General features: G+C 43.5%; 1 protein-coding gene and 2 long non-coding RNA genes across 3 annotated transcripts; 1 reads left to right on the forward strand and 2 right to left on the reverse strand.

Moving 5' to 3' along the window:
• Window positions 1–2582: 2582 nt before the first annotated feature.
• Window positions 2583–4613, forward strand: LOC127342044 (uncharacterized). Its single transcript, XR_007876166.2, has 2 exons — window positions 2583–3300; window positions 3434–4613. It is a non-coding gene; the product is annotated as an uncharacterized lncRNA (long non-coding RNA).
• A 2786-nt stretch (window positions 4614–7399) lies between these two features.
• LOC127342045 (F-box/FBD/LRR-repeat protein At1g13570) lies at window positions 7400–9705 on the reverse strand. Its single transcript, XM_051367979.1, has 5 exons — window positions 9533–9705; window positions 9272–9383; window positions 8327–9199; window positions 8088–8240; window positions 7400–7836 (listed from the first exon to the last, which is right to left on the reverse strand). Exons 2-5 carry the CDS (start codon window positions 9374–9376, stop codon window positions 7507–7509), a joined length of 1461 nt encoding a protein of 486 aa, XP_051223939.1. The 5' UTR covers window positions 9377–9383; window positions 9533–9705; the 3' UTR covers window positions 7400–7506.
• Window positions 9706–22332: 12627 nt separating this feature from the next.
• LOC127338325 (uncharacterized) lies at window positions 22333–26944 on the reverse strand. Its single transcript, XR_007874288.2, has 5 exons — window positions 26131–26944; window positions 25871–26032; window positions 24941–25011; window positions 23203–24761; window positions 22333–22748 (listed from the first exon to the last, which is right to left on the reverse strand). It is a non-coding gene; the product is annotated as an uncharacterized lncRNA (long non-coding RNA).
• Window positions 26945–27178: the final 234 nt, after the last annotated feature.

The raw sequence follows: 27178 nt of genomic DNA on the forward strand, positions 1-27178 counted from the left end.
TGTCGCTGTTGTTCGTCGCAGGCCACATGAGCTAGGCCTCCAGGAGAAATTCATCGCATCCAGGCCTCCTCCGCCGTCTCCGACCACACGGGGAGTGGCGGCGCGGCCTCAGGCGGGGAGCTGCAGCGCGGCCTCGATGGGAGGGGCGAGGCGGGGCGGTGGAGCGGCCATGCGTGCGCAGGGCGGCGGCCGCCTCCAGGCGAGCAAGGGGTCGCAGTGGGGCGGTAGACCAACAGATGGTAACGGGAATAAGAAGAGAAAAGGAAAAAAAATCTAAGAGTGGGCCTTTTTTTGCATATTCTGCCATATAGCTTTTTACAGTTGGGAAGGGTGTTTCTAGTCCCGAGCTCATCCGAGCTCGTTTTCTGGACCGCTCATTTCGTTGGTACATGGTGTATTCTACTTTGTATATTTGTTAGAAAATGAGATGGTTGCAGCTCCATGGCCCACGTGACAGCGTATTCAATGCAGTTCCTTCCGTTCTGTATTTGGTCAACAAGCTGGACCGTGATCTATTTCTTCCGTTCCTCACCCATCCACCCGCCGTTGTTCCTCGCCGCAGCCCGTCGCCCTCGCCCGAGCGCCGTCCGTGCTCGCAACTCGCGCGCCGCCCAGGTTTTCGCTTCCGCCGCGGCTACTCCACTGTTCGCGCGCCGCCACCCGCCCTCCACCCGTCCCGCACCTCGACCTGCCCGGCCGCTTCGCGCCGACCGCGGTTTCGGCGGCGCTCGGCTCGCTGCTCGACCATGGAGACCGTGGTCACGGTCAAGCTGCCACCACAGCGTTGGTGGCCAGGAGCGCATGCGCCTCCTCGTGCAGCATCTCCGGCGTTGCGTGAATCAGCGAGAAGACCTCGGCCGGGCGCGTCTGTGGCTCCCCCAGTTGAAGATGAGCTTGTTGTAGCCCGACGGCGGGGCGGGGTCTGCAGCTCCCGATCCAGATCGGAGGGTTGCACCGCAGGCGAGACCGGTAAGGCCAGAGGAAACCTCAGAGTAGCTTGGGAGTAAGAGAGGGGCATCAGAGCAGGGGGCGCTGGGGCCGAAGCGAACCGGAGGTGGCCGGCGGCGGCGGAGTGGCCGCCGCGAGGAGAGCGCGTGACCGGAAACGCATGACCGCACAAATGCTGCTCCGTCAGAACGACGCTCGACGGGAAACACACGGTTGTTACATGCTGGCCCACCGTAGCATACGGGTATGCTTCTGGTTCTCTGTGTCGTAGCAAATTAATAATGGTCTGACAGGACTGGTCCCAAGACCAAATGGATGGTCCACAAAAGGAGCTCATCTGTGCTCGAGATCAGTTTTGGTTTTCTCTCTGTTTTACAGTTTCTGATTTACGATTGGTCGATTTGAAAATGTATTCGCGTCTACAGTAGCATGTATTACCAATTTTATAGTTTGTGATTTAAGTGTACTGCTAGTGATGCTCTAACAACCTTGCGAGACACTAGCGTGCTTTGTGTGTAAACAAAATTCTTGAAGATCTAGCTGATATACTTATTCTCCGGTGCAGTCCTAGCTTGTGAAGCATAACTGGAATTTGTGAAGTTTCATGAGATGGTTCCAGAACCTAGCTAGCTACTTACTCTTGATTTGCATTTTGCAAGGACGGATTTAGGGCAATTTTATAGAGGGGGTAAAAATATGATACGTGGTGTAAATAATATTTCTAAATGGGGCATGTCAGTTTTTAGCTTATAATATTACAAGGGAGATGAAAATGGAGTGGGGCCAGCCGCCCCCCCCCCCCCCCCCCCACTATAGGCTAGATCCGCCCATGGCATTTTGGTAGTATAACGTACGTGTAAGTATTATGGCATGTATAATGGACTAATGGTTGATAAAACAGTTTTATTTTAACTCTGCCATGTAATTTAGATACGCAATTTCTGTTTCGTGTCTGGGCACTACGTTGTCTACCGCGGTGCCCACGTCCTGACGGCGTCCGATCTTCATCTGACGGTTTAAACGAAGGCAACTGCTGGGCGTCCTTCGGGGGATCTGATTTCCCAGCCCCCGGGTCGCCAGCCATCGGATCGGCTATCTTGGACGGTCAGATCTGCTTCTACTGAATGTAGCAAAAAATACCTCCCGGCAGCAAAAACATAACCCGCTTTTGCTACATTATAGCAAAAAACGGTTCAGTTTCGAAATCAAATAAAAAGGCTGAGCTCGCCGGAGAGCTCGTAGCAAATTTTTTTAAATTAAAGTAGCAAAACAATAAAACAATTATAGCAAAAAAATAGCATCACTTCGTGATAATATGTTTGCTACGTTGTCTCCGACGATGTCTCTGACGATTTTCATGTTTGCTACATTATCACATTTTTTTTGCTACGTGGTCTCCGGGAGGTCTCCACCGAGCCCAGCCTTTTTATTTTTCTTTTTCTGAACGAACCGTTTTTTGCTTCAGTCATTTGATGCCGAAGGTGATTTTTTACTGCCGAAGGTGTTTTTTTTGCTACATGCAAATCTAACCATCAAAATAGTTGATCCGACGGCTGGGGACCCGGGGGCTGGGAGAGCCTTATCCCCGGGACAACGAATCATTTTCCTTAAACGAAGGGGTGGGAGAGTGGGGAAACCACGGCACGTGGCCAGGCTGTAACAAATAGTTCCCGTGGTCGGATTCGTCTGTGGTTCACACAGTCCCCATCCCCACTCGCACATCAGGGAAGAAAAATCACCCGCACTTTCTCCTCGACGAACTCCAACTAAAAGAAAATGGATTGATCCAATCGAGTGGAACCTGAGGTCGGCGAAGGAGGAAGGAGAGACGCTGGTCGTACGAACCGCATGGCGCCCGCGCTCCCAAGGATCTGGGAGGCGGCCATGGCGTTGTTGCGGCTGCGGGGGAGGGAGGAGCGAGCAGCGCCGGCGACGGAGGCGAAGGGTGGCGGCAATGGAGGATGTGGCGGTGTGGGTAGCTAGGTGCCACTCGGCTCCACCTCCGCCTCGACATCGAAGACCTCCCCGAGGCGGCGCTGCTTGGCGGCGATCTGGAGCTCCTCGATCCGGCGGAGGATGCAGAACTCTCGTTCTCCTTTGATCCGACCGCCAAGCCCCAATCACCACCGCTCCAGCTCGTCTTGGTCTCGGTCTGCGGGCCGGCACAACGCCCTGCGCCATACCGGCGGCAGCAGCAGGCAACCAATCTCCGTGCCAGGCCCTCTGGTCAAAGGCTCAAAGCCTTGTCTCTTCGCTTCGCAGCAGCACTTCACAATCGACAGCAGCAGCAGCGCTGCAGCCATGCCCGTGCACGCAAGCAGGGTAGCAGGCCACCTTTTGCTTCTCCTGTATGTATGTACCATCCTCTCCATCCCTTGTCTCTTCTTTCTGCTCATGTTTTGTTTCGTGCCTTCATGCTTGTTCAGGTGCTAGCTACTTATTACTACAGTCATATTACATACTGATGATAGTTTTTTACATCCAGATCAATAGAAGGTTCTGAATTATGATTCCTAGATGTATTTTTTGCAGACTAATTTTTTTTTTGCTTTTTAACTTTTTTACTTACACACTGGTAGAAGGATGTATATTATGGTTTTTGGATGTAGTTTTTGCAGACTATTTCTTTTTTTTTTTTTTTTTTTGAAACGGGGCAAGAAGAGCTTGCCTTATATTGATATAGGAGGAGCAAACATAGGATTGGCTGAAGCCAAAAAATAAAAGAAAAGGGGAAAGACCCCAAGAAAGAGAAAAAAAAAATCACCCTACAAGCTCCGCCAGGTTTTTTGCACCGGCTAGAATCCAATCCTTTCCTTCCTTCCTAATCTTATCCATGATGACCGAAGGCAAAGATGATTTATTGCTGAAGACTCTTTCATTCCTTTCTTTCCAAATCTCCCAAGCGATAAGCATGATGGCTGTCCGTAAACCTTTGGGAGAAGAGGTGGGAGTCTTGGCGATGGCGTGCCAATAGTCCAACACCTTAGGTCTTCCCGTTCCCAAGCAGAGGAGAAGGTCTGGACAAGAGAGCCAAGAAGCCGCAGCAGCCCAGATCCTCTTGGAAAAGCGGCATTCAAAAAGGATATGTCGCGCCGTTTCGGGGGAGCATCTACACAGCTGACAAGTAGGTTGGTGTGGCCACCCCCGTTTCGCAAGACGGTCGGCGGTCCAGAGGCGGTTCTGAACGGCGAGCCAGGCGAAGAAACGACACTTGGGGGGAGCCCAAGTTTTCCAAACAATTTTCCTGAAGGGGCATGGCAGAGAGGCCAGGAACTGGGCCTTGTAGGCGGAGCTGGCCGAGTAACAACCATTGGGCGACATGGTCCAGATTATGGAGTCCCTTGTGCCAGGGGATAGTTGTACCCCTGAAAGAAGATCCCAAAGGCGGACGTATTGCTCCAGGTGTTCAATCGTGAAAGAGTCCACATTAATATCTGCAACCCAGGTCTGGCCCTCGAGAGCATCCCGAACCGTCCGGTTCTTTCTCCTAGAAGCTTTGAAGATTCTTGCCTATCAGAATATTCACCTCCCTCTTAGTGTAAGGATGTAATTATATTAATTTTTCTTTACTCTAGATGTAATTTTTGTCAATTTTCTACATCCAGAACGTTTTAATGGATCAAGTTGTAAAACAGAACGTTTTAATGTGATCCCACTTTTCGTGATCTTGGATGTATTTTTTGTACTCCGTACAATTTTACATCCATCGTCGTATTTTTTACATGCACAATTAGATCACAGAATAAGTGGTATGTGTTGTGTTATTTATCGGGGATGTAAATTTTTATAAAAGATATAGATGAAGTTTCATTGTTGTAACACTACGTGATGTGCAAAGTGTGGACGTGATGTGCAAAGCGTGCTTTTTTGTTTGTTCAGCATCTGCCTGCGCAGAGCTGTATTTGAAACTGATCTATCGTCTGTCTCCGCTCTCGCATGCACTGGAAAGGGGTCCCCGGGCTACATTTCCTCTTTAAGTGACATGTCCCTTTCAGGATGGGGATCGTTTTCCTTTTTCAGAAATAATTCTATTCAGACATGGAGTCACCCTGGTAGACTAACCGGTGCTATAGCACCCTGTAGCATCGTCCATAAATATATCCTGCAAGCAGATCAGGGTAGTGTCGTTGTAGTGCTGGTTACGTTGAGCATATTTCAGCTTTTGAAACTTCTTCCGTCGCCAACGTGTTGTAGTGCTGCAGTGCATCACAACCACATGCTGACAGAAAAGAAACCATCAACGAAGGCCTAAAATCGCCGCTCACTGCACACCAAACCTTCTCCGATTCCTTGCTCATCAGAGCAAATACAATAAGTCCTAGTCAGCTGGCTATAAGGATTAAAATAGTATATTATTGCTTAGTTGGAGGAGAGAGATGAGGAGAGAGAAGAAGAGTGGGCTCTTATGCAAGAGCCAGCTCTAGCACGTGCTCCTAGACACTTTGTGAGAGTGAAAGGTGGGCCATGCATTGTTAAAGTACTACATTTTTATAGCTCACTATTGTAGATGTTGGCTCTAAGTTTGCTATAGATGACATGGTACATGCTTTATAGCCAACAGCTGGCTACACTATTGAAATTGGAGCAGTAGTTGTTCTTGTTTATTAGCTCATGAGGGGTAGAGGCGGCGGGCGCTCGCGATGGACTCCAATGGGCGGCGGGTGCGAGTTTCTCTGGAGGAAGCAGGCTTGGAGGCCGTTCGGGAAGGACACCCTTGCAGTCAGTGGGTGGCCGGGAGTGCGGCACCGTTCCTCGTCCACAAAGTCATTGTCACCGAAGCCGTCCGCCACGGGGATGTTGGTTTTTTGTGGTGCAAACCCGATCCTAGTGCTACTCTGTTTCAGCAGATTGTCTCTTTGCACTGAATGGCAGTTCACTAAGCACTAGAGCTGGAAGAGAAGGCTCACCAGATTGGACCAGGGTGAGTAAGTGGAAACAGCCGTTGACTCGGCGACGTAGTTAACGATGAGCTGAAGCAGCAAGTCGAGGCGGAGCGGAGGTCTCGGCTGACGCCGTCAAGCGCAGCTGCTAACGGAAGGAAGCGAGATGGAGCAGTACACCAGGTGACGCCGACGATGTCCGGGCGGCCTGTGCGGCCGGCGGCGGAGGCAGAGACACCCTGCTGGGTCCGGTGTAGGATGAGGAGCCAAAATCAAGATCTTCATGTGGCAAAAAAGAAACCTCCATGCAGCCAAAAATCGTTGAACCATGTTGAAGACCATACCAGCATCCAAAGCAACATGTGTCGTGTTACCTTGGCAGCTTAAAATCTGTGCAGGTGGAAACTAACCTTCTTTCTTTATCTAGCCAAGCTAGCTACCAGAACCATCTTAGAGCATCTCTAACAGAGATCGTAAATCCCACCGGAACTGATTTCTTTCAGCGGATTGACGGGTTCGGGCGAGCACCCGAATCGGTGGGCTGGTCCGTATAAAAAGTTCGGGGCCCGAGAAACTGGACCGTCGACCCGTATATATACAGGCCGCGGAGGGGAGTATGGTTCCAAAACCCTACTCCCTCCGCCGCGTCCACCCCCTCTGCCGCGCGCACGGTTGGACTTCCGGCGAGCAATCGCGGAGCCACCGCCGCCGCTTCTCCCCTCTCTCCACCACCACCGTGACCACATGGCTGGGGCGAACAACACCGGCAAGGGAGACAGGCAGATTGGCGGGAGCACCTCTCCGCCGTACCCCCCGTCTTCCAGTCCGAGGCCGAGCGGTGCAAATGGAACCGCTTAGAAGGCGCTCGGAAGCGCAGTGCGCGGCGCTGGACCAACTGGGGTCTAACGCCACCGGGAAAGCTCGCGCGCTACGCGAATAGCGGCAAGGGGTCGTCCTCGGCCGCGTCCGGCCGTGCGCTGTGGTGGCCCGGCACGGACAACAGTGATGATGAGGAGGAGGAGGAGGAGGTGCCGGTGCGCACCCTCCAGCTGCAGTCGGGGGACTTCGTCCTCAACGATGAGGAGGAGACGACGGCGGTGCAGAAGGTGGCCATCATCTCCGCCGCGGAGGCGCGTGCGCTTCCGCCGCGAGGAGGCGGAAGCCGTCGGTGCCGTGCGCGAGTACGAGGCCGCACAGAAGGAGGCGGTCGTCCGCCGCTTGAAGCAGGAGGTCGTCGACCTCAACGCCGAGTACGCCACCGATGGCGTAGTCTTCCGCGGCGCACATAGTAGGTCGTTGCCGGCCAAATTAGTTTACTTTTGGACCACCTCAAACGCAATGTGCGTAGCCATCTTATGTATCGAATTACGCCCTAACTACGTTTGAATTTCTCTTTTAAGCATTTCTCTTTTAAGCTTGTTTGCGATGATCATTTTACCGGCAAATTTTGAATTCATTGTTTTTTCGTTCCGAATACGGGTGTTGATCTGCGCCACGTCCAAATTCACTCGCAATTTGTTTTTCAGAAGACTGAACTCACTTTTTTCGGTTCAGAAAAATAAAGACTCTGCTAGAGATGCTCTTAGTTGTTTCATTAACAAATACTCTCACGGCATACAGGTGGCACAATTTTTCAACAGAAGCAGACACACACTTGTTGACTCTAAAGGAGCCCTACCTACATAACACAAAGTTTCACCTTTGGTGAAAGTTTTTCACTGAGACAGGATCCGGCATGCAGAGCAGCGCGCTCGGAGCATGATTTTTTTCTGCAAATCAAATTTACAGAAACATCTTCATATTCATAAAGCCGTTCTGTTGTGTCCACAGTTAATACCTCCAGCGCAGGGGCATTTTCCACAATATGTAGAAGAAATTCAAGTTGACCTCTTGCCCCTTTATATCCCGTCATATGCATACTCTTCAGATAAGTATATTCACACCGCTGAAGACGCTGATTGTCCAAAGTACCATTGTTCGAAAAACAAAGGTGGCCACAGGTAGCAAACTGCAAGATTCAAATATGGTAGTATATATGATTAGCACAGTATATGAAAATACATACGTACGAAGGGGCCCCCCTTCGAATTTTAGTGTCCACTTCAACTGCCTATCACACAAATTCCGTATCCATGCACACAACAAGTTGTAACACCTATCACGAACAGAAACAAGTATAGAAGGGCTAAAAGCAAATCAAATGCGGTGCCAAAGAAGAAAGATACCTATTGGGACATAAGAACCAAGAAGGGTACTTACATGGATCTCAAGCTTTTCAATAAATGGAGCTGCCCTCAGGATGGAAACTAGTACATGGGGAAGCTTCTCAATATGTTTACCTAATATACTCATTAACAACTGTAAGTGCCTAAGATGGGAAATCTTGCATGTGTTATTCAACAATGATTGCACCTGCAAGGCAAAAAGAACTGTATTATTGAACTGATGATGTCCACCATAAATTTGATTGTAAATTCAATGCCATTCGAGGAGCAAACCTCTAGTTGTGGGCAAGTAGTCTGGAGAGTCAGATTTTGCATGGTCGGAATACCATTCAGAAGTGCACTGACAGCATCTTGATAAGTTGCCTTGAAGAATCGTATATGTGCATTTTCCAGCTTCGAATGTTGAGCCATAACAATAGGAACAATGGGACCATCATATACAAACGCAACAAGCTTCGTAACATGAAGTTCTATCCTGGTCACCTTACAGTATACAACTGTTAGGTGTCGAAGGTGGGACAACGGACGATCCAACTTTAGTTCGCCATTCAGGAAGCATCTGACTAAGCTGAGCCATCCAAGATTATAGCAATTGGACAGTATAACTTCAAGATCCTTTATAGTGATATCGACAAACTGCAAATCAAGCTTTCTCAGGCTTGGGAAACCTCTGAATTCAGATGGTGGTCTGAAAGATACAAAGCTAAGCTGTATACACTGTAGATGAGACATGTTGCTTCCACTATCCAAAAGGTGAAATGGAAATAAGTAGCGATCTACATCCGTGCGTCTCAAGTTAATAGGCCGTAAATAGAAAACTATGCTCTTTGCCTGTGATGATACCGCAAATTTAACCCAATTATTTAGATGATCAACCAGCATTGCGTCGAACTCGAATCTGACATTGAACTCTTCAACCAACTTGGCATGGCACTTTTGCACGGCTGTATTGACATTATTGATGAATTTATGGATGCACTGGAGGTATTCTTTTCTTTCTAAAGTATCACGGCAACACCCAGTAGCACCAGTGAAACATAATTTGTAGCAGCAAATACCACAGATATATCTCCAATAGCTTGATAAAACAGTAGCTCTTGAAACTTCTTTAGCAGGCAACTTTGATACAATGGTGCACAGCAGATCCTGCGTCAATATCCCTCGAGATTAGCAGTTCCATCTATACAGAATTAACACAGAAAAGAAAATTTGACATACCTGTGGAAGGTCTTCCAGTTTAACATTTGGCCTCGCTTTCTTATAGATTGGTTTCCCACTGATACGGTTTGAGGAAGTTCTTTTGCATACTGTATTGTTGATCATTGTGCACCTGAAATTAACAAGGAAGAGTTTCTTATTTTGGTATTACCAAACGGATCACAAGGGTCAGAACTTAGATTACAGACAAGCACAAGTGTCTCGTTTGATCAGTGAACCATATATAGGGTAGAGAGAGAGGGACGAGGGAGAACAAGTAACCTGTAATGGCATACAATGGTGTTTCAGTCGAGAGGATTTGTCTAGTAATAACAGGAATTGGAGTTGGGGCCGGCCGACTGCTCTGCTCCAGTCCGAGCCTCCGACGCGAGCAAATCCAGGGATCGAAATCACGCTCTCGGTTGCAGAGATATTGCCAGGAAACGGCTGTGGTCGTTGGATCACGACTCGGAGACTCGATCAGGAGAACAGTAGGATCACGCCCGCGATGAAGCAACTCGAGCCGAGTCTGCCGAGAGAAGGGAGCTACTAGGAGCGCACAATCCGGCAGCTGGCCCTTCGAACTCCCTTGATTTCTACTCTTAAAATTAGAGCCAAACTTCCGCCGCATAATCTTAGAACTATGTTGTCCGCCTAGAACTCTGGAGGATCACGACTCGAACACTGCATCTGGAGAAGAGTAGGATCACCCTTCGGACTCCCTTTGTTTCTACTTGTATAAAATTAGAATCAAAAACTTCATGTGTTAAACTTGTTTAAATCTTGGTTAAACCTAGGATTTGACAAAGATTCAAATGGGCATGAAAATTCAAAAAAGAAATCAAAAAATGAAAATAAATGGGCATACAAATTCAATTTTTTGCCAACATTGTGAATAACTAAAATGGAAAATACACTGATATCATTTTGCATATATAGGAGTAAAAAACTTGAGTATGCAAAGTTGATGGCCGTGAGAAGATTCACATATGTGCCAAAATATGTCTTCACAAGAAAGTTCGCTACAGATCCTGCATGAACCCTTCCCAAGTGGGTACAAAAACAAGCAAAATCATACAGTTTAATTTTGAATCCAATATGATAAAGCTCAATTATAAACCATATGTAGATGTGGATCGAGATAAAACACTGCAACTTGATTTGGACATCCTTCAGGGTCTAGGGTACATGTGAAAATTTAAGTGGTTGTAGATTGGTAGAGACACTTCACAAAAGACCACTCGTTTTTCCCTCCTTGTGCACAGATGAAATGGGGAATCCATTTTTATTGCCAACACATGACCGCAAAAACTACTACATCCCCGTTTGAAAATATATAGGTGTCTCACTTATGTCTAAATACATGCATTTTAGTTAGTGTAATGTCCCAGGTTTAGAGACGATCGAGGGGTAGATTTTAGAAAGGGATGTGCATTGCATTGTAAATTACGGGGAAATTTCGCGCTTTTAAAACCAAAACTGCATCGAAGGGGGACAGGTTTCTCTCTCGACACCTTACAGGGTTAGGGTTTCGAGAGTGCGATGAACTTGTTCCTACTTATCTAAATTAGGGTTTTGAGAAGAGAGAAGTGATATTGCATTGAAATCTTAAGTTGCATGATTGAATTCTAAATTAAGTTGTATGATTGAATTCAAACCAAATTTGAATTTGAATTTAAAATTCAAACATCAAATGGATATTCCATAATTCAAACTTTAGCTAATTCAAGAGATAATTAAAAGGAATCAAGAATATAACTAATACAACAATTATATAAAGCTCATTAAGGAAAATGGGAGGTTTATTGATAATCACACATAATACATTGTCAATTACAATATCCAGAATTGAATTATGATATATTACAACACATTACATGAATTGAATAAAAGGAAAAAGAAATAGGAAAATTACAAGTCAATAAAATGTCCTAAACTACATTGTTGATCATCATGTAATTCTTGCTCAAGAAGATCTTGATCTTCATCTTGATCAGCACATTGTCCCTGCACACACACACACAAAGACCAAACAAGGATTAAGCCAAGTGGCAAAGCCACTTGGCAGGTTAGCAAATAAAATGTGATGGTGGATAATACCAAGTCTGCCGAGCTGATCCACTCTCACAGCCAAGTGCAAAGCATCAGCATACACACACACACACACACAGCCTGCATGCAGCACACACACACAGTGAGTCACCAAAGGGGAGAGGTGGAGCTGTCGACCAGAGAAGGAAGAGGAGAGGCATACATAAGCTTTTCACAGTCAAACCCTAACCATTCCATCGACAAGGAGCATCAGGGTAAGAACAGCAAGAACACATCAAGAACAGCTAGAACAGGTGAACAACAAGAGCTGCTTCACCTATTCTAGCAACCACCGGAAACCAACCAAGATTCACAAGCCAGCAGGAGGAGCAGGGCAAGCTTCACACATCATCCAGAAGCAAACCCTCTACACCAACCACAATTCTTGGAGCTGGAGTGAGGTATACCAGAAAAACATGAGCAAACCATGGTTTTGCTCATAATTAAGCATGTGCATATGTCACAAAAGCAAAAGAGGGTAGAAACCCTATGTGTGAGTCATCATATGGCTAACAGCCATTTGGTACAAGCAAAGAGGGGAGAGGCTAATAGGAAATCATCCAAGGGAACACTAGTTATGTCATATCAATGGCACAACTAAGGAAATCCAGCAAAGGATGGATTCACAGCTAGCCTAGCCCAAATCACCTAGCACCTACAGCTAGTAAAACCATCAGACAGATAGGCAACCTGTGCCTATTTCTTTTGTCAACAGTAAAGCTCACTGGAAATCCAACAAGGGATTGTCCAGTGATGCATTAATCAAGCCACAGCCAGCCAACAGGGGTGGGAGCTTCCTGAACAGCCAAGAATGGCTGCTGAGGCCACCTCAACCAACCAAAACAGTCAAACCACCAAGCCCAGCACATGCATCATCACCCTGGTGGGTTCAGAGTGGGCTAGGGTCCCCAACAAGTGTTGGCATCCCTCTAGCCCAAGCAAATTAATTGATATGATCATCACTGTGTCACAACTCACATCATTTATCCAAATATCAAGGCAAATTAAGCAGATAAATGAAACAGACAAGCTACTGATGCACATAGTCTTGCAGATGATCCAAAGGATCATTGCAAGCAGTCATTAATGCTTGGACAAGCACCAGCACACACAGGCTAAGCCTGTAGGAAGCACAAATAGCACTGGGTGAGCACCAGATAGCCACAGAAGGAAGCACAACAGTTAACCATCAAGCAAACGATGATCAGATAATCATCAGAGCTTGCTAGCTCATGCTACTGATTGCTATAAGCCAAGCATAGCATCAGAAATGAGTCAGCTACTGAAGAATTACACCCAAGCCTTAACTGAATAAACAGATACTGAAGTAATAATCATATGATTGTATCCAGAAGCACATCAAAGGCTTGATGAACCACTGGATCATGATAAACAAGTAAAGCACTTAGTACTTATCACTGAATCACACCATTAAGCCAACAGCAATGCTCAGATGAGCATGCTCATGAATTTGAGCACAAGAATTAGCCACCGAAGCTCAGGCACTTGCAAATTTGCAAGAATTGCATACTGCAATTAAGCCAAGGAAGCATATATGAATACACTTGAGTGTCAGGCAAGCATATTAACAAGAACAGAGACACAGGGAAGAATTCTAGCAAGAAATGCAAGCTTTAACAAGCACATAGCTTAGTAATTTTGCACAGAACCATGCACAACAAAGATAACCACAATTAAGCAGGCCCTTAGGCAGAGTAGGGCAGCAAAGAAGACAAGCAAGCACATCAAAGATAAGCAACACAAAGAACACAAGCAAAGACAAAGAAGAAATACAGCTACAGCAGTAAGCACACCACGTAGCAAAGATAGGCACAAGGAACAGCAAGCAGTGGCCAGAGCTAGCCTAGAAGAAAAGGAAGAGAGGTAGAATAGGTAACAGAGGAAGAAGGAGGAGGGGAGCACTTACAGGCGATGCGAGCGAAGAAGCACGGCCGTGGCGGCCACAGCGGCACACGCCGGGCAAACGGCGGCGCCAGCCAGGCCAGGCCGCGGCAGAGCCGCAGCTCCAGCACCACCTCGGCGAGGCTCGCGGTGGCGACATGGCGCCAGGGGCACCAGGAAGAAGAACCACGACGTCTCCAGCGCACGGCGGCGGCGAACACCGAGAGCCAGGCGTACTGGAGGGTCGAGGGCGAGCGAACGGGGGCGCTAGCGTCAGATCGACGCGGACCACCGTGTCCGCCGTCAAGAGGCGGATCAGATCCACCTATTCTCGCCGGCGGCGGCGGCCTAAGTCGGCCGGAGAAATTCCGAGAAGGGGGCGGCGACGAGAAATCGCCAGAGCTCGAAAGAGTTAGGGTTCGCGAGCGCGTGGGGGAAGAAAGGGGTCGATGCGACCGACCGAGCCCAAGTGGCTCGGGTTAGGGTTAACCCATTGGGCCACCCTGACAGGTGGGGCCCAGGGGCAAAATGGACTTTTCACAATTCTTAAAAATCTAGGAACTTTGAAATTACACCATAAATGTTTAAAAGCTCTAAAAAAATAATTAAAAATATGAAAATTGATCAGCATAAAATTCTCTATCTAAATAAAATATCAAAGATAATTTTTGAAGACAACTAAGAATAAGTCTCAATTTGATGATTTAAATAATCATTTAAATCACACATATTATTCTCAATAATAAAAATAAGACCATAAGTTCTTTTAAACTTTAAAAACACCTTGACAACATTTCAAGGTTGTATTATGCCTAAGTTAAGTATCTCCAAATTGTTCTTAGTATTAAACCTCTTACATGAAATAATAACGACATCGGAAGGGGGGAACAAACCCTAAAACTGGAATCATGCATAATTGCCTCTTTAACCATTGCCCTTATCGGACAATGATGCTATTTTTCAGAAATAGAGGACAAGGGTCAGTCCACACTATCCAACTGCAAAACTTTGCAGTGTTCAGGCAAGTTCATCACTTGCTCATGTCATTTGTGTATTTCTATCAAATTACTTGCAAAGTACTATGGTTATCACTATCGCATAAAAACCAAAACCACTATTTTCATAACTATGAATATGACTATGTGGTTGGCAATGGAACCATGGATTGTGTTGATATGGTGGAGGTTCCATTGCAAGGGTTATATCCATCTAGGATTAAACAACAAATGTCGCTAGTGATTCTTGTGCCGTAATACCCGTGTTAACCATAAGATCCGGAGTGGGACGGAGTAGTCAAAAGTGTTTCCACCTCTCGTTCATCAACGGACGCGCTTTACCGTAGTACACTTGTAATCCAAGGGGGCAAGCTGGTGAGGCTGGGGAGTCCTAAGTCCCCACGGCATTGTCCGTAGTACACTTGTCGCCCGAAGGAGCAAGATGGTGAGGCTGGGGAGTCCTAAGTCCCCACGGTATTGCGGTCTATGATGGGTTGCAGCTACCGACGAAGGAGTTTGGTTCGATCCCACACTGTCGTCGTGGTCGGGGTCCACCCTGAAATATATGGGAATAATGGGACCGGCGAGGACCCAGGGTCGGGGCATGCAACAAAGGGTGGGTGTTCGAGGTAGCGGAGGAACATGATTGGCTAGACCTTATACCGGGCCTCACACCGAAGGAAGTGTGGACGTGAAAGCTGCCCGGTTGGCACCAAGGTTAAGATCTCTTATGGGTAAAGCAACACACCTCTGCAGAGTGTAAAGAACCGTGACCTGTCACTCCCTGTTCCGGGATATGGAACTGCGAACGCGGCCGGAAAGGAGCTCCATGAAGTTCTAGTAAACCGGTGAAGGCTGACGGACATAGCTCTTTGAAATAAAAGCAATCTCTTGAAGAAATGTTCATCAAAACCTGCATTGGTATTAGACTTTCTGGTCTAATATCGTAGCTAGTGCATTAAACACCTCTTATCTTTAATGAACTTGTTGAGTACGCTCGTACTCATCCCACTCTTAAATCCCTTGCTTAGATTGTCTGAATCGTCTGGAGGAGAACTACGACAACCCTGAAGGAGCCGAGATCATCGGCTACGAAGAACCAGACCTCTCTGGAGGTATTGAAGGCGTAGACTACCTCATAGTCTACGGAACCGGGGAGGCTTCCGGAGGAGATCAAGCCTAGAATCATCTAGTAGTAGTAGTAGTCGAGCAGTCCGAACTCTTAATACTAGCTGCTCGAGAGAATAAATGTACAACTTAATGAGACTTCTATATTGTAAGCTAAGTTGGGTTTGCCTCGAACCCAGGAGTATTCCTCTTAGGACTCAAGAGGAGCTCCGAGACGATATGTGTATGATGCTTGTAATATTAAATGAATGAGTTATGGACCTGCTATGTTCTGTTGTACTACTCTGAGGGATGTAATATTTGCGGAATGGTACTTCGTGAATGTTATGTCAACGACTGGCATACTACAACATGCAGTGGTATGCAGGGTCACCACAGTTAGAGATACATATGTATCCATATAAATTTGAGACGCATATTTTTACCCTAGGGAGCATATGTGAATCTCTAGCAGGTGCGTTTTTTTAATCCATATGGAATATTTTGATAAAACCCTTTTAGAAGGCTTTGTCAAGGCCGCAAGGACAATGAGTTGGGAGGAGGCCAGCTAGATTGTAGCTAGGCATTGATTCAAAATTTATGATGCTTGCGACTTGCTTGCGTGGCTTGTTGATTTCCCAGGTGAAGCAGCTTTTTTTGACTGCCCAGCCATGGATAGGTCATAGGAGTGCAGAGCTGTAGGCGGTGCGGATAATTACGCGGGGCATTGATGATGTAGGGTTATGTGAGTAGGCCTTTAAACTGGGAGGTGGCACAAGAAGATTTTAGTAAGATGCGTTGCAATGGAAAATGACAGTGTGTGGTGGCCTGATGGTGAAGAAGAAAGGTTGGGCGAAGAGTTCTTGGCTAGAGTCGGTTTTATACGAATCGACGAGGTGCGGGATAGTTTGATTTAAGGGCTCCTTTCATTCACAGGATAGGGAAATCATAGGACTAGGATTGAGATTTGGGATGACATGGGTAGTTAAATCCTATAGGTAGATGAGTTGTGTTTGATTGCGCCAAATGAATTTTTCCATAAGGTAGGACCAAATATTTAATCCTATACTAGGATTCGCACTACTTGATGATTCCTATAGGATTATTTCCTATTGGATATGTTCATATGAATCAAACTACTAGTGTAGGAAATATTCCTATAAGATCTAAATCCTATTATTCTTAAACGAACCTAATATGAATCAAAGAAACCCTAAAGGATTTTCGAAGTAATCCTCTACGGAGTATGATTTTACCCATATGGTTATTTCCTATAGAGCTCGTTTGGTTCAAAGGATTGAGCCCTAAAAAATTCCTATCGATTGTTTTCTTAGTACTACTCTAGTAAAATCCTATATATAGTATTTCCAGCAAGAGGTTATTAGACCTCTTGAAAAAAAATCCTATGAGTCTATGACAACTATGTTATGCACTCAATCTCTAGTGAAACTAGAAGGATACCCCACACATTGAAGTGGCAATGTTCTAAGCAATTATATTGTATAATTAAGCGAAATGGTATAATACACATGAAATATGAAATGTTTTTAATTTGTTTTTAAACATACGTGGTTGTCGATCTAGCTACTCCCTAAATATATTGTAATTAATTTTCAGGTAATTAATCTATGGTTAGAAGTAATTTAGTATTTTTGAAATTCAATTTCTCAATCATTGAACAATTCCTTTTTCCAAGTCACCCAACATATATACTAGGACTAGAACTAAGTAGTACCATATACTTAGGGCCACATGCACAAATATTAAGTGTGGACTGAGGAAGTCGACAACTTGGGCAAAAACTTTCGCAACTGCACACCTATGTTACCACCCATGCGACGCTAATGGTCGTAGAGCTGACCTAGAACGAACTCTTGTCTCGATTAACATGAAAGAGATAAGGGATAAATACAATTGTGATACACTTTCCTAATATTTTGTTGAATGAGATAATCTTGTGTTTCCCTAATAGAGTTAATTAAGTACAAATTTGGCCGCTCGTGTGTTGCATACGTTGGTGAACTTTAGACCCCAACTATATATTATTTTTGAACTCACCTCTAACACTTAATTATGTATAATAAGGTCCCTAACTGACCTCAAACACAATTAGGTATAACAGTGGTCCATAACTAACCTCAAACACTTAATTAGGTCTAACATTGCCCCCTTAGACTACCCACAATGGGAGTATCATAGGTAGTACAGTATCATGCATCTCATTCTTGCAAAAAAGCTGATGTGGGACTGCAATTAAAGATGAGAGAGAGGATTATAATATCATAGGTAGATATCATATCATAGCACGTAGTACTAGAAAATTTAATGTTAAATACATCTTGTACATAGATCTGCATTGAGATTCTACAAATCAATTAATATAAGAAGATTATGATACTAGTACATGATACCATGCATCGTTGACATAGTAACATGTAGTATTGTATCATACACACGATACTTTTATATATGATACTATGCATTGTGACTAGTATTACTGACCTCATATATACGCTTACTTAGGTCAAACAATGGTCTTTTAAGTAGTATCAGTTTAATGATGGTTGACCTATTTTTAACTTCATTTGTGCACTAGTAGATATGATTTGACCCATTTTTATCCAAAGGCTCATCTGATGTGATGTCTGCTATATATATTGTCTTCGATGAGTATCACGCGCATTACATACTCATACCACAGAACGAAGATGAAACCCCTTACCCTCGGTGACGTACGCAACATGGTGTTTGGGTGGGATGGCCCACCCTATTTAAAAATGTTTTAGTTAGTTATTTATGTAAAAAATTATCACATATAAAAGTGCAAAAAAATAAAATTAGTAAGGTGTGCCCACCCGGCCTACGGTTATTTTGTGCGTCCTCCACTACGTACTCCTCTTGATCTCTGACGATGAACATAGTTCTTTAAAACACATGCAACACTTACCGTTGATAGGCCGTTGCAAAGCTAATCAATGATAAAACATGCTTTTATACATCCATTGTACTTTGATTTAATTAGTCCCTCTAATGGACCCCAACTATGTGTGCTTCAGATTTGGCAAAATGCTTTGCCGTCGTGCCACAGAACAAGTAATAAACAGATCAATCAAGTTTTAATCATTGCTAGACCTAACTAAGTGTTCAAGTGCTCGATTTTGACCACATTAGAGTTGAGGGGCCAAACATAATTCTTAAATACTTGAGGGACCGAACATAGACTTCTAAACACCTGAGGGACAAGACAAAGTTGAGTACTATTGTTATTATTAGACTAGTCACAATGGGGAGTATCATATAATAGTATCATGCATATAATGTACGATATTATTTTCACAATCCATAGTACCATCATCTAGTAGTACAATATGTTATATGTATTTAGTGATTTGTAGAATATCAATACAAAAGTGTGTACAAGATTTGTTTGGTAGTAATTTTTCTAGTTCTACGTGCTATGATACGATATCTACCTATGATACCACTATCGTCTCTTTCATCATTAATTGATATGACACATCAACATTTTGCATGCATGTAGTGCATGATAGTACTTATGATATTGCAATTGTGAGTAGTCTCCCTTTGTCCTAGAGTACAATGCCAATTTGTTTTCAGAGGCAAACTTAGACTAATACTTGGGCCCGCCAATTATGAGTTGTATGTCATTCAGAACTATATCATCGGATGCTTGTTTCGATGAACTTTCCAATGGTATATTTTGCGGATGTCATAAAATTAGGCTGGTCATACTATTTCTATAGTGGGTAGTATCATGGAGTAGTATCATAGTCATGCTACATTTATTATTTTTTAGAACCTCAATGCAAATTTGTGTACAAGATTTGTTTAGCATTAACTTTTCTCCTTGTTTGCGCTATGATACAGTATCTACCTATGTTACACTAATCTCCTCTCTCCTACGTAATTAGCTGCCACATCAACATTTTTGTGGGACCAATGTGTATGATACTAGCTATGATACTAGCACTATCATGTGGGTACCTAAATCTCGAGTCAAAGTTTGACACGAAACCGATGTGGACTTTATTCATGATGAAAGGGAGTAACAATCATAAGCACACTATTATTATTAATTGAACAACATTTTATTTGATGTGCCATAAGAAGTTTAGAAACTCCTAGCCCCCGGAGGTGGCTTTTTGGCACACGTGTGCATATGCACCCATTATAGAAAATAATAAAAAAAACATTTATATAAATGTTAAAAAAATCTGACATAATTTTTTTGGTATACATTGTGACATCCTACGTTCGTTCACAAGTTTTCGTGCAAAAACGACATTTTGTGTGGTGTGTACAAAAAAGGCAAAAAATGTACTGTACGTAGTCGTGTTACAACATCAAAATTTGTCTTTTTTACAGGAGCCACATTATTTTTTTAAAAAAAAACTTGTGTACCAACATAAAATGTCTAGATATACATGTAAAATTTTAGTTTAGAATTTTTTGACACTTTGAAATGTGGATTCACATAATGGGAGCATATGCTCCTATGAGCCAAAGTGCATTTCCCCTAGCCCCCGCCATTGCTTATATCTCTATATTGTCTATATATCTATACCTCTACCTCTACCCCCTTGGATTCCTAAACAGACGTACAGTACTAGTAGGGCCTACTATTTTTTATTATTACTAGGAAGTTTGCGGCGCGGCGCACGCCGCGCCCTTGCTATCTACGATGCGCCATTATTTTTTGAAAAGAAGCGTTCTTTACGCTAAAAAATGTGGGATTCATTTTCAAAAACAGCTGAAGAAATATCCAAAACTTGATCGCGTCCTTGGTATCAAGACCGTTGGTTACAATTTTGTAGAAAGAATACAATTTCTAGGTTGCTGAAGTACCACAAAAGTGACAGTGAAATAGGCGGGAGTGCTTTTGTTTTTAGATTGTTGGATAAAATATTGTAGAAATAAAACAATATATGAGTTGCTGAAGTACCGTAGAAGTGCCGGTGAAATTGGAGGTGGATGGTGGAGTGCTTTAGTTTTCGGTTTTGCTACAAAAGGAAATGGTAGTATTTCTCCGGCCGAAAGAGGCAACGGGTGATGGAGTAAATCTATCTTTCTAAAGTTACCGTAGAAAAAGGTTATCCCAGGTGAAAATGTGACGGATGGTGGAGTAATTTTTTTTTGACTTACCGTAGAAGAACTCAACATATTCTCCCTGAGTAAAAGAGGGATGGACGTTGGAATTTTGAATCAATTGTTGAAGAATTATGCACTATTAAATAAATATCGGCAGGTAATTACTATCCAGAACTACCATTGAGGTTGAAGGTTCGTGTAAAAATTACTACTCATATGCGTCGTTGCAAAATGATTGGCACAGAAATATGTGGCCTTAAATAATTAATAGTAGGTAGCTAACGACGTGTTTCATAGTTCATATCGGCAATGTTCAAGATGTCTACAGCAAAATTGCTTTTAGAAAAATATAGGTAGTTGCCGCATCACAAAAAAATACTGCCAAAACTAAACTTGAGGTTAAGTAACACGTTGTTGTACCATTGAGAAATTATCATCGCTGGAATATGCGTCCTCAAATAATTAAATATTAGGTAATTAACGATCTATTCGTAGACAGTGGAAAATTACTGTTGATGTTCAAGGATTGCACCGAGAAATTGGTTTTGGGAAATTATAGGTAATTACCGCCTTGCAAAAAATAACTGCTATATTGTTAACACCCGACAAATTATTACGAAAGCTAACTATTTGAACCGACGATCTACTGCGAGAAATCACCATCAGAGTCTTTAAATATTGTTAACACGACAAATTGTTACAAAAACCGATGATCTACAGCCAGATTCTTTGAAAAAATAGTATGAGGAACTTTTTAAAATCCAAAAAAGCAAAAAAAAAAAAGCACACAGTTCGTGTGCACTAAACAGTGTCAAATGCATGAGGTGAGAGCAAACCATCAGATTCTTTGAAAAATAGTATGAGAAAATTTAAAATTCGAAAAAAAAAGGAATGCACTGTTCATGCAGTGCTCAAATGCATGAGGTGAGAGCAAAAGCTCTCAGATTTTATGTATAGTGCTTGCAGAAGTGTCATATATGTATATATGTTACATATGTATCAATAACATCAGAATATATATGTAGTTGTGAACTTGTGATTACATAATTTGTGAGTTTGTGTTACCTAGCTCGTGCAATGCTCTGATCTAAATGAAACACCGTAATAAAGTATATAAATTACAATGATAAGATACGGGTTTTCTTCCTTCATTTGTGGTTCCTGGTAAATCAATGTTTGGTAATATCATTGTTGGTATCATTAGAAGAGAGGAATTGGAGCAGGCTCTACACCCTTGTCCGAAAGAATAGCTGACCGCGGTCATCGGTGCTCTCTCTTCTTGCACACGCTCCTGGAAGCATGTTGCTTTATTCATAGATGTGACCTGTGAGGCGGTGGCTGGCTGGGCTCTTGGCGTTGGCGAGTGGCAGATGTAGTTGTGGTTTTCTTTGGTGTGTTGCAGAGCAGAGCCGTCTACTTTCACAGTTCACCAAGAAGTACACTATGACTCTCTTTTCAGATGGTTGTCATCGCTCGAATAAGAATCGTGATGTATCAACAAATAGTGAAGAAGTCTTGAAAGCGAGTATGACTGAAATAGTTTATGAATTATTACAGTTATAAGACAATCCATGTACATGTATTAGATAATTATAAGCTGGAGTTCACTCCTAAGTATTGGTGCTGGAAAAAACATAATATAGCCCACCGCGCCCTTTGTGCAAATCTTGTTGCATAGCTATTGTAGAGTGTGTTCTTTAACAGTTTGTGGAGTGGTGTGTTTGAACTATATATAGTTACGTAAGGAGCAGAATAAAGAATTAGTGCACACAAAACAGTACACTTATGCTGTAGCTTCTTCGGGTGGATTAGAACAAATAAAGGGTATCTATTATCAGTGATATGAATAGATAATAGTGCAGAATATAAATAGCAGGGATAGATCATTACATAGAGGATGGTTTTACTATGGATAATTCAAATGGTTTTGCTGCATATTATACATCACATGGTTTGTAGTCATGGAGATATGTCTGGTGGCATCTAATGTCTAACCATAGTAGCAAAATACAAATGACAGTAGTTGTGTAGTGGTCATTTTGCTGGTAACCAAAAGTAGATCATGTCCCGGTACATATGGCCTACCGGTTGGGAGAGGCGGCCTACTAATCTTAAGCTTATTACCATTTCAGCGCCTACTAATCATTACGTACCCTACGGAGGAGAACCTAGAAGATCAAAGCGACAGTTCTGCTGATGTCCAATATCACCGGTTAGTCCATGTTTGAGCCATCACTATCATAGGCACATGACCACATGTGGATAGCAAAGGGACGACCTGTACCACCTAATATCTTCAGGAGAAAATGCACCCGAAAAAAAAAAGGTATGAACCATTTAGTAATTGGTCAGATCCACAACATAAATAATTTAATATATTGGAAGTAATGGCATAGCATTGAAAATACATAATATTTTAGGTTGCAGTGTATATTTCTAAAGATGGCAATTTGGCAAGTACTTTCTAGCTTACGTTGCTCCTTGTATCCATAGTTGGAACACCAGATTCATCTATTGCAAGGATTTTAGATATTTTATAGATCACTCTATAGGCAGCAATGTAAAACTGGCTGTGAGCAAATACATGTCTCAGCAAGTACACACCTACTTTACCAAGTGTCTAACCCTCACTTTTGTTAATAGTCATTGTTGAAGAAAGACGAACTGGATAGTGCCGACGCTACAACATGAAGATCCATTTTGCCAATAGTGCATTTAATACTATCCTGAGTATACTGACATATTCACCTTTATTACTTCCAGGCATGATCTCTGCTTCTAAAACCTGTGGATGGTCACAGGTCACAACAATGCCTTATAGTTAATGAATGCAGCCTGCACCATGTTGCCTGCACCTATAATACTTTCAATTCAGGATAAACTTTTAAATAGAACGAAGAGATGTTTAAATTTCTAATTTAGTAGCAGAAATTAAAGTTGCATTCATAATATCTCTGATAGTAGTAATAATGCATTATTACTGATCAATTACACATGCAAATGGCTTTGACCTGGCTCCTTCTAGCCCTTTCTATGCTTGTTTAGTTCAAAAGCTGCAGTTTCAGATTTATGTACCTCCAGTGAAATGGAAAATAGTTAAATGGTAATAATAAAGCATTAGCAAGAGGTACTAATAGGCCTTCTAAATACTTTCTACATAGACATTCGAGGAATCCACCGCAAGGCTTCCGGTAACGACTTACAGATAAAATAGCACCTGCAGGAAGAACATGGCCACTACACACAACAAAGAAGTCAAAGATCCAGCTTGTATTGGCTGCAAAATGACAAATGCTTAAACAGAGGCGCCCTCATGAATTAAATCTAGTTGAATTGGAGTGTATGAAGAGGTTGAAGGAAACAATATTCCATTAAGTAGCCTATATAATCAGCACTAATGAAACTTGAGGACGTGCAGTTTAACTCCCAACTCACACTATTTGAGGGCTAAAAGTCTGTACACAACAATAGATTGATGGAAAGGGATTTTCTCTATTCACAGCTAACTAAGCAATAATGCTACGTTGGCAGTGACAACAGACCACATAAAAACGAATACCTGGCAAATTATATTTTAGTATGGCATCATTCTAGTAACATAGCAAGGATTTTTTTTTTGTCTCATCCACGATCGAATGGCCGCCTAGGATTTTAGCACCTCTTGGAAAACAAATACAAAAATGGAAATATGTCGTGTACCTGGATATCAAAGATGCCTCAATAGAACCTCTTTTTATATAAGAAAACACCAAACCTTGGCAAAAAAGGGAAGCAATAATGGTAGTGAAATTACATCGGAAAAATGCCTCTGATAGGTGATGTGAAAGATTATATAACCTTTCATTTTGCAATTTTGCTTTCAAGCCTCTCCTCACTTGAATAAAGCAGCCATGGTTTTCTACACTGATTAGTGAAGTGCCAATACTACAACTTGTAAATTAAGCATGAATTGATAAAATCCCTGTTAAATGAACATAGACCATCACAGGAATGCACCTAGAGCAACACAAACCATATGAATCCAAGACATGAGCAATGGCCGTTCATCCTAAAACATGGAAATAGTAAATTCAGGTTAGTAAAAGAACATGCCACAATGTACTTATGTTAATTGATTTATCAAACAACACCAAATAGGAGAACAGAAAAGTATTATAGATGTGGGTTGGAGTTAGGGAGAGATGATGTTCAGGTTTCCAGATGGGAACGCAAGGTAAGCTGCCGACGGCGTCGGCCAGGTCATAAATATGGTGGACAACCATGAGCTGGAGCACTTTGATCGGGACCTAGGGAGATTGATTCCTGACCTGAAAATTGCACAAAGTGCGATGAGTAAAACACATCAGGACAGCATCCTAAAGTAATGAAATTACAAATATGGTACTACTAATCAATGAATAACGTATAACGGTAGTCACGAAACACATTCTGATGGATACTATCTCCTTAAATCAATTCATAGTCAGTTTATTCAACCATAGCTCACCTTTTAATAAAATACCGACCAGCAAGGCCAGCCATTTTTTGTACCCAAGTGAAGGAGTGAGACAACAACACCTAAAATAAATAAGCAATGTTAGCTTCTACGCAAACCAATCGAAGGAGCACAAAGAAAAAAAAGAAAAGTAGTTAAGTAATTACATCTTCTAATCTGATACAGCATCCTTTGATTAAAAACAAATGAACAATACAAACAGCACAAAAAAAAGGTAACTGAATACACCTTGTAATCTACTATAGTGTGGACTTCTATTTTGCAGGAAATATGTGAGAAAAAAAATCTGAATCCTATTCAATTGTGACAGAAGCTATGGCTGATTGTGCTTGAGGCTGAAGTTGATTTGCATCAAAAGGAAAGCAGAGATTTGAGCATTAAGCACGAAACTAAATTGCAAAAAGTGAAGCCAATGCTTGGAACAATGTGTAGGGTAAGGAGGTAAAAATGTCATTCGATGAGTAGTTGCAACAATCATTTTTTGTGGTACTGAAAGGCAAAGTACTAATGCGAGCTTAATATAATGTTTAGCACGAAAGTTTGCGTGTTCATTTGAGGATTTGAGCTGTGTAGCAAAATAGAACATGGTGCTCCTCTGATTCATTTCTCTTTGCGAGACAACATTTTTATTCAATGTGATACACTTGTGAATCCATATATATGAACACACTGAATTCTGAAGTATATGCATACAGCTGAGAAGAGGTAAACTTGGTCAATTTGTGTCCCCATTGTTAGTTTTCTTTATCTTGGCAAGCAGCCAGTTAGAATTTTAACTTGCACATCTTTGTTATGCTGAGTACTTGTCAATATGGATTTCTGAAAGAAGCCATGGCAAGATACTGAAAGGTAGAGAATTGTGCATCGAAGAGAGGAACTCAATAAGTCAAAGCAATGTAAAAAAAAGAGACAGAAAGTCACCTCACAGTTCACAACAATGAACCCTAGCTCGTAAATGTTCTGCCATGTTTGGTTGTCTTTGTTTTCCTAGATGAGGCATATACGTGCAAAGATATTCCATTGAAAGGATTTGGGGGCTACATGTTTGACCAAATGAGATCTGCATATTGTCTTTCTTTCGATCTGCACACGAAGAAAATTATTCATTCAGTACAGAATGGCGGACATAGTAATGAAGATCACAAATTGCCAATAAGATTTACGGGGAACATCAGACTGACCAGAACATTCAGTACAGTCATGCCTGCAGCCAGGAGATACAAACACAGCCTGAGGGAAACGCCCGCCGCCACCAGATGAAGACCTAGTATGCCTTCCACGCCAGGCACAAAAACCAACACGGAGAGCCACCAAACGCAGGGGTGCCTCCGGACTCCGGAGGAGGCGACATTGAAGCAAGCCGTCCTCGCCGACGATAGGCTCCTCCTCTCTGCACATAGCCGTCCTCGCCGACGATAGGCTCCTCCTCTCTGCACATCCACTTGGAACAACACAGGGAAAACCCAAGAAGAACATGGATCAGCAGAAGACAAACAAAGATAAAACAACAGCTGAGCTTCAAGATCCCACCACAAGGCATGGCTATATGTGGCTGATGAGTGGACACGCACAGAAGCACCAAGCGGCGCTGACCATGGCCATCTCCTACTTCGATTCTCCGCACAACCAGGAAGGGCCACCTTCTGGAGTCCAGAACAGCCCGAATCCATATCTGCACCGGGTCAAATCGGCCAGACACGGGAGGCATCTCCGTGTAAATCTTCGCCCGGCCAAATCGGCCGCCGCCGTAGACAGGGGAACCACCTATGCGAAAATCTCCATGTCAATGACCAGCGGCCAGCACTCTGACGCCAGCAGTCGCCACCGAGCCGCCGCGCCCTACGGCAACGCAAGCGCAACTGCTCGACGCGATCGTCCCGCGCCATCCATCACCAAGCAGGCGAGAAAAAAGGGCGTGGCGAAGCCGACCAGACTTCAACCGTCAGGGCGGCCTGACGGCGGCCTGACGGCGGCAAGGAGAGGGAGGAGGGAAGGGATTAGAGCATCTCCACTCGTCCCCCCGAACAGGCCCCCGGCGAGCGTTTTTTCCATCCGGACGGCGTAATTCGGCCCAGTCGCGCCCCCGGTTCCTCGTTTTCGTCCGGATTTGGGCCTAAATTCATCCGGCGATCCCACGACATCCCCGGCCCCCCGGGGAGCTCTCAGGGACTCCGGACGAAACAAAAGCGCGCGAAACGGCGAGGAAACTTCCCGCGCGTCTGGTGGCCC

The sequence above is a fragment of the Lolium perenne genome, chromosome 3 (assembly GCF_019359855.2).
Source record: "Lolium perenne isolate Kyuss_39 chromosome 3, Kyuss_2.0, whole genome shotgun sequence".
Taxonomy (NCBI): Eukaryota; Viridiplantae; Streptophyta; class Magnoliopsida; order Poales; family Poaceae; genus Lolium; species Lolium perenne.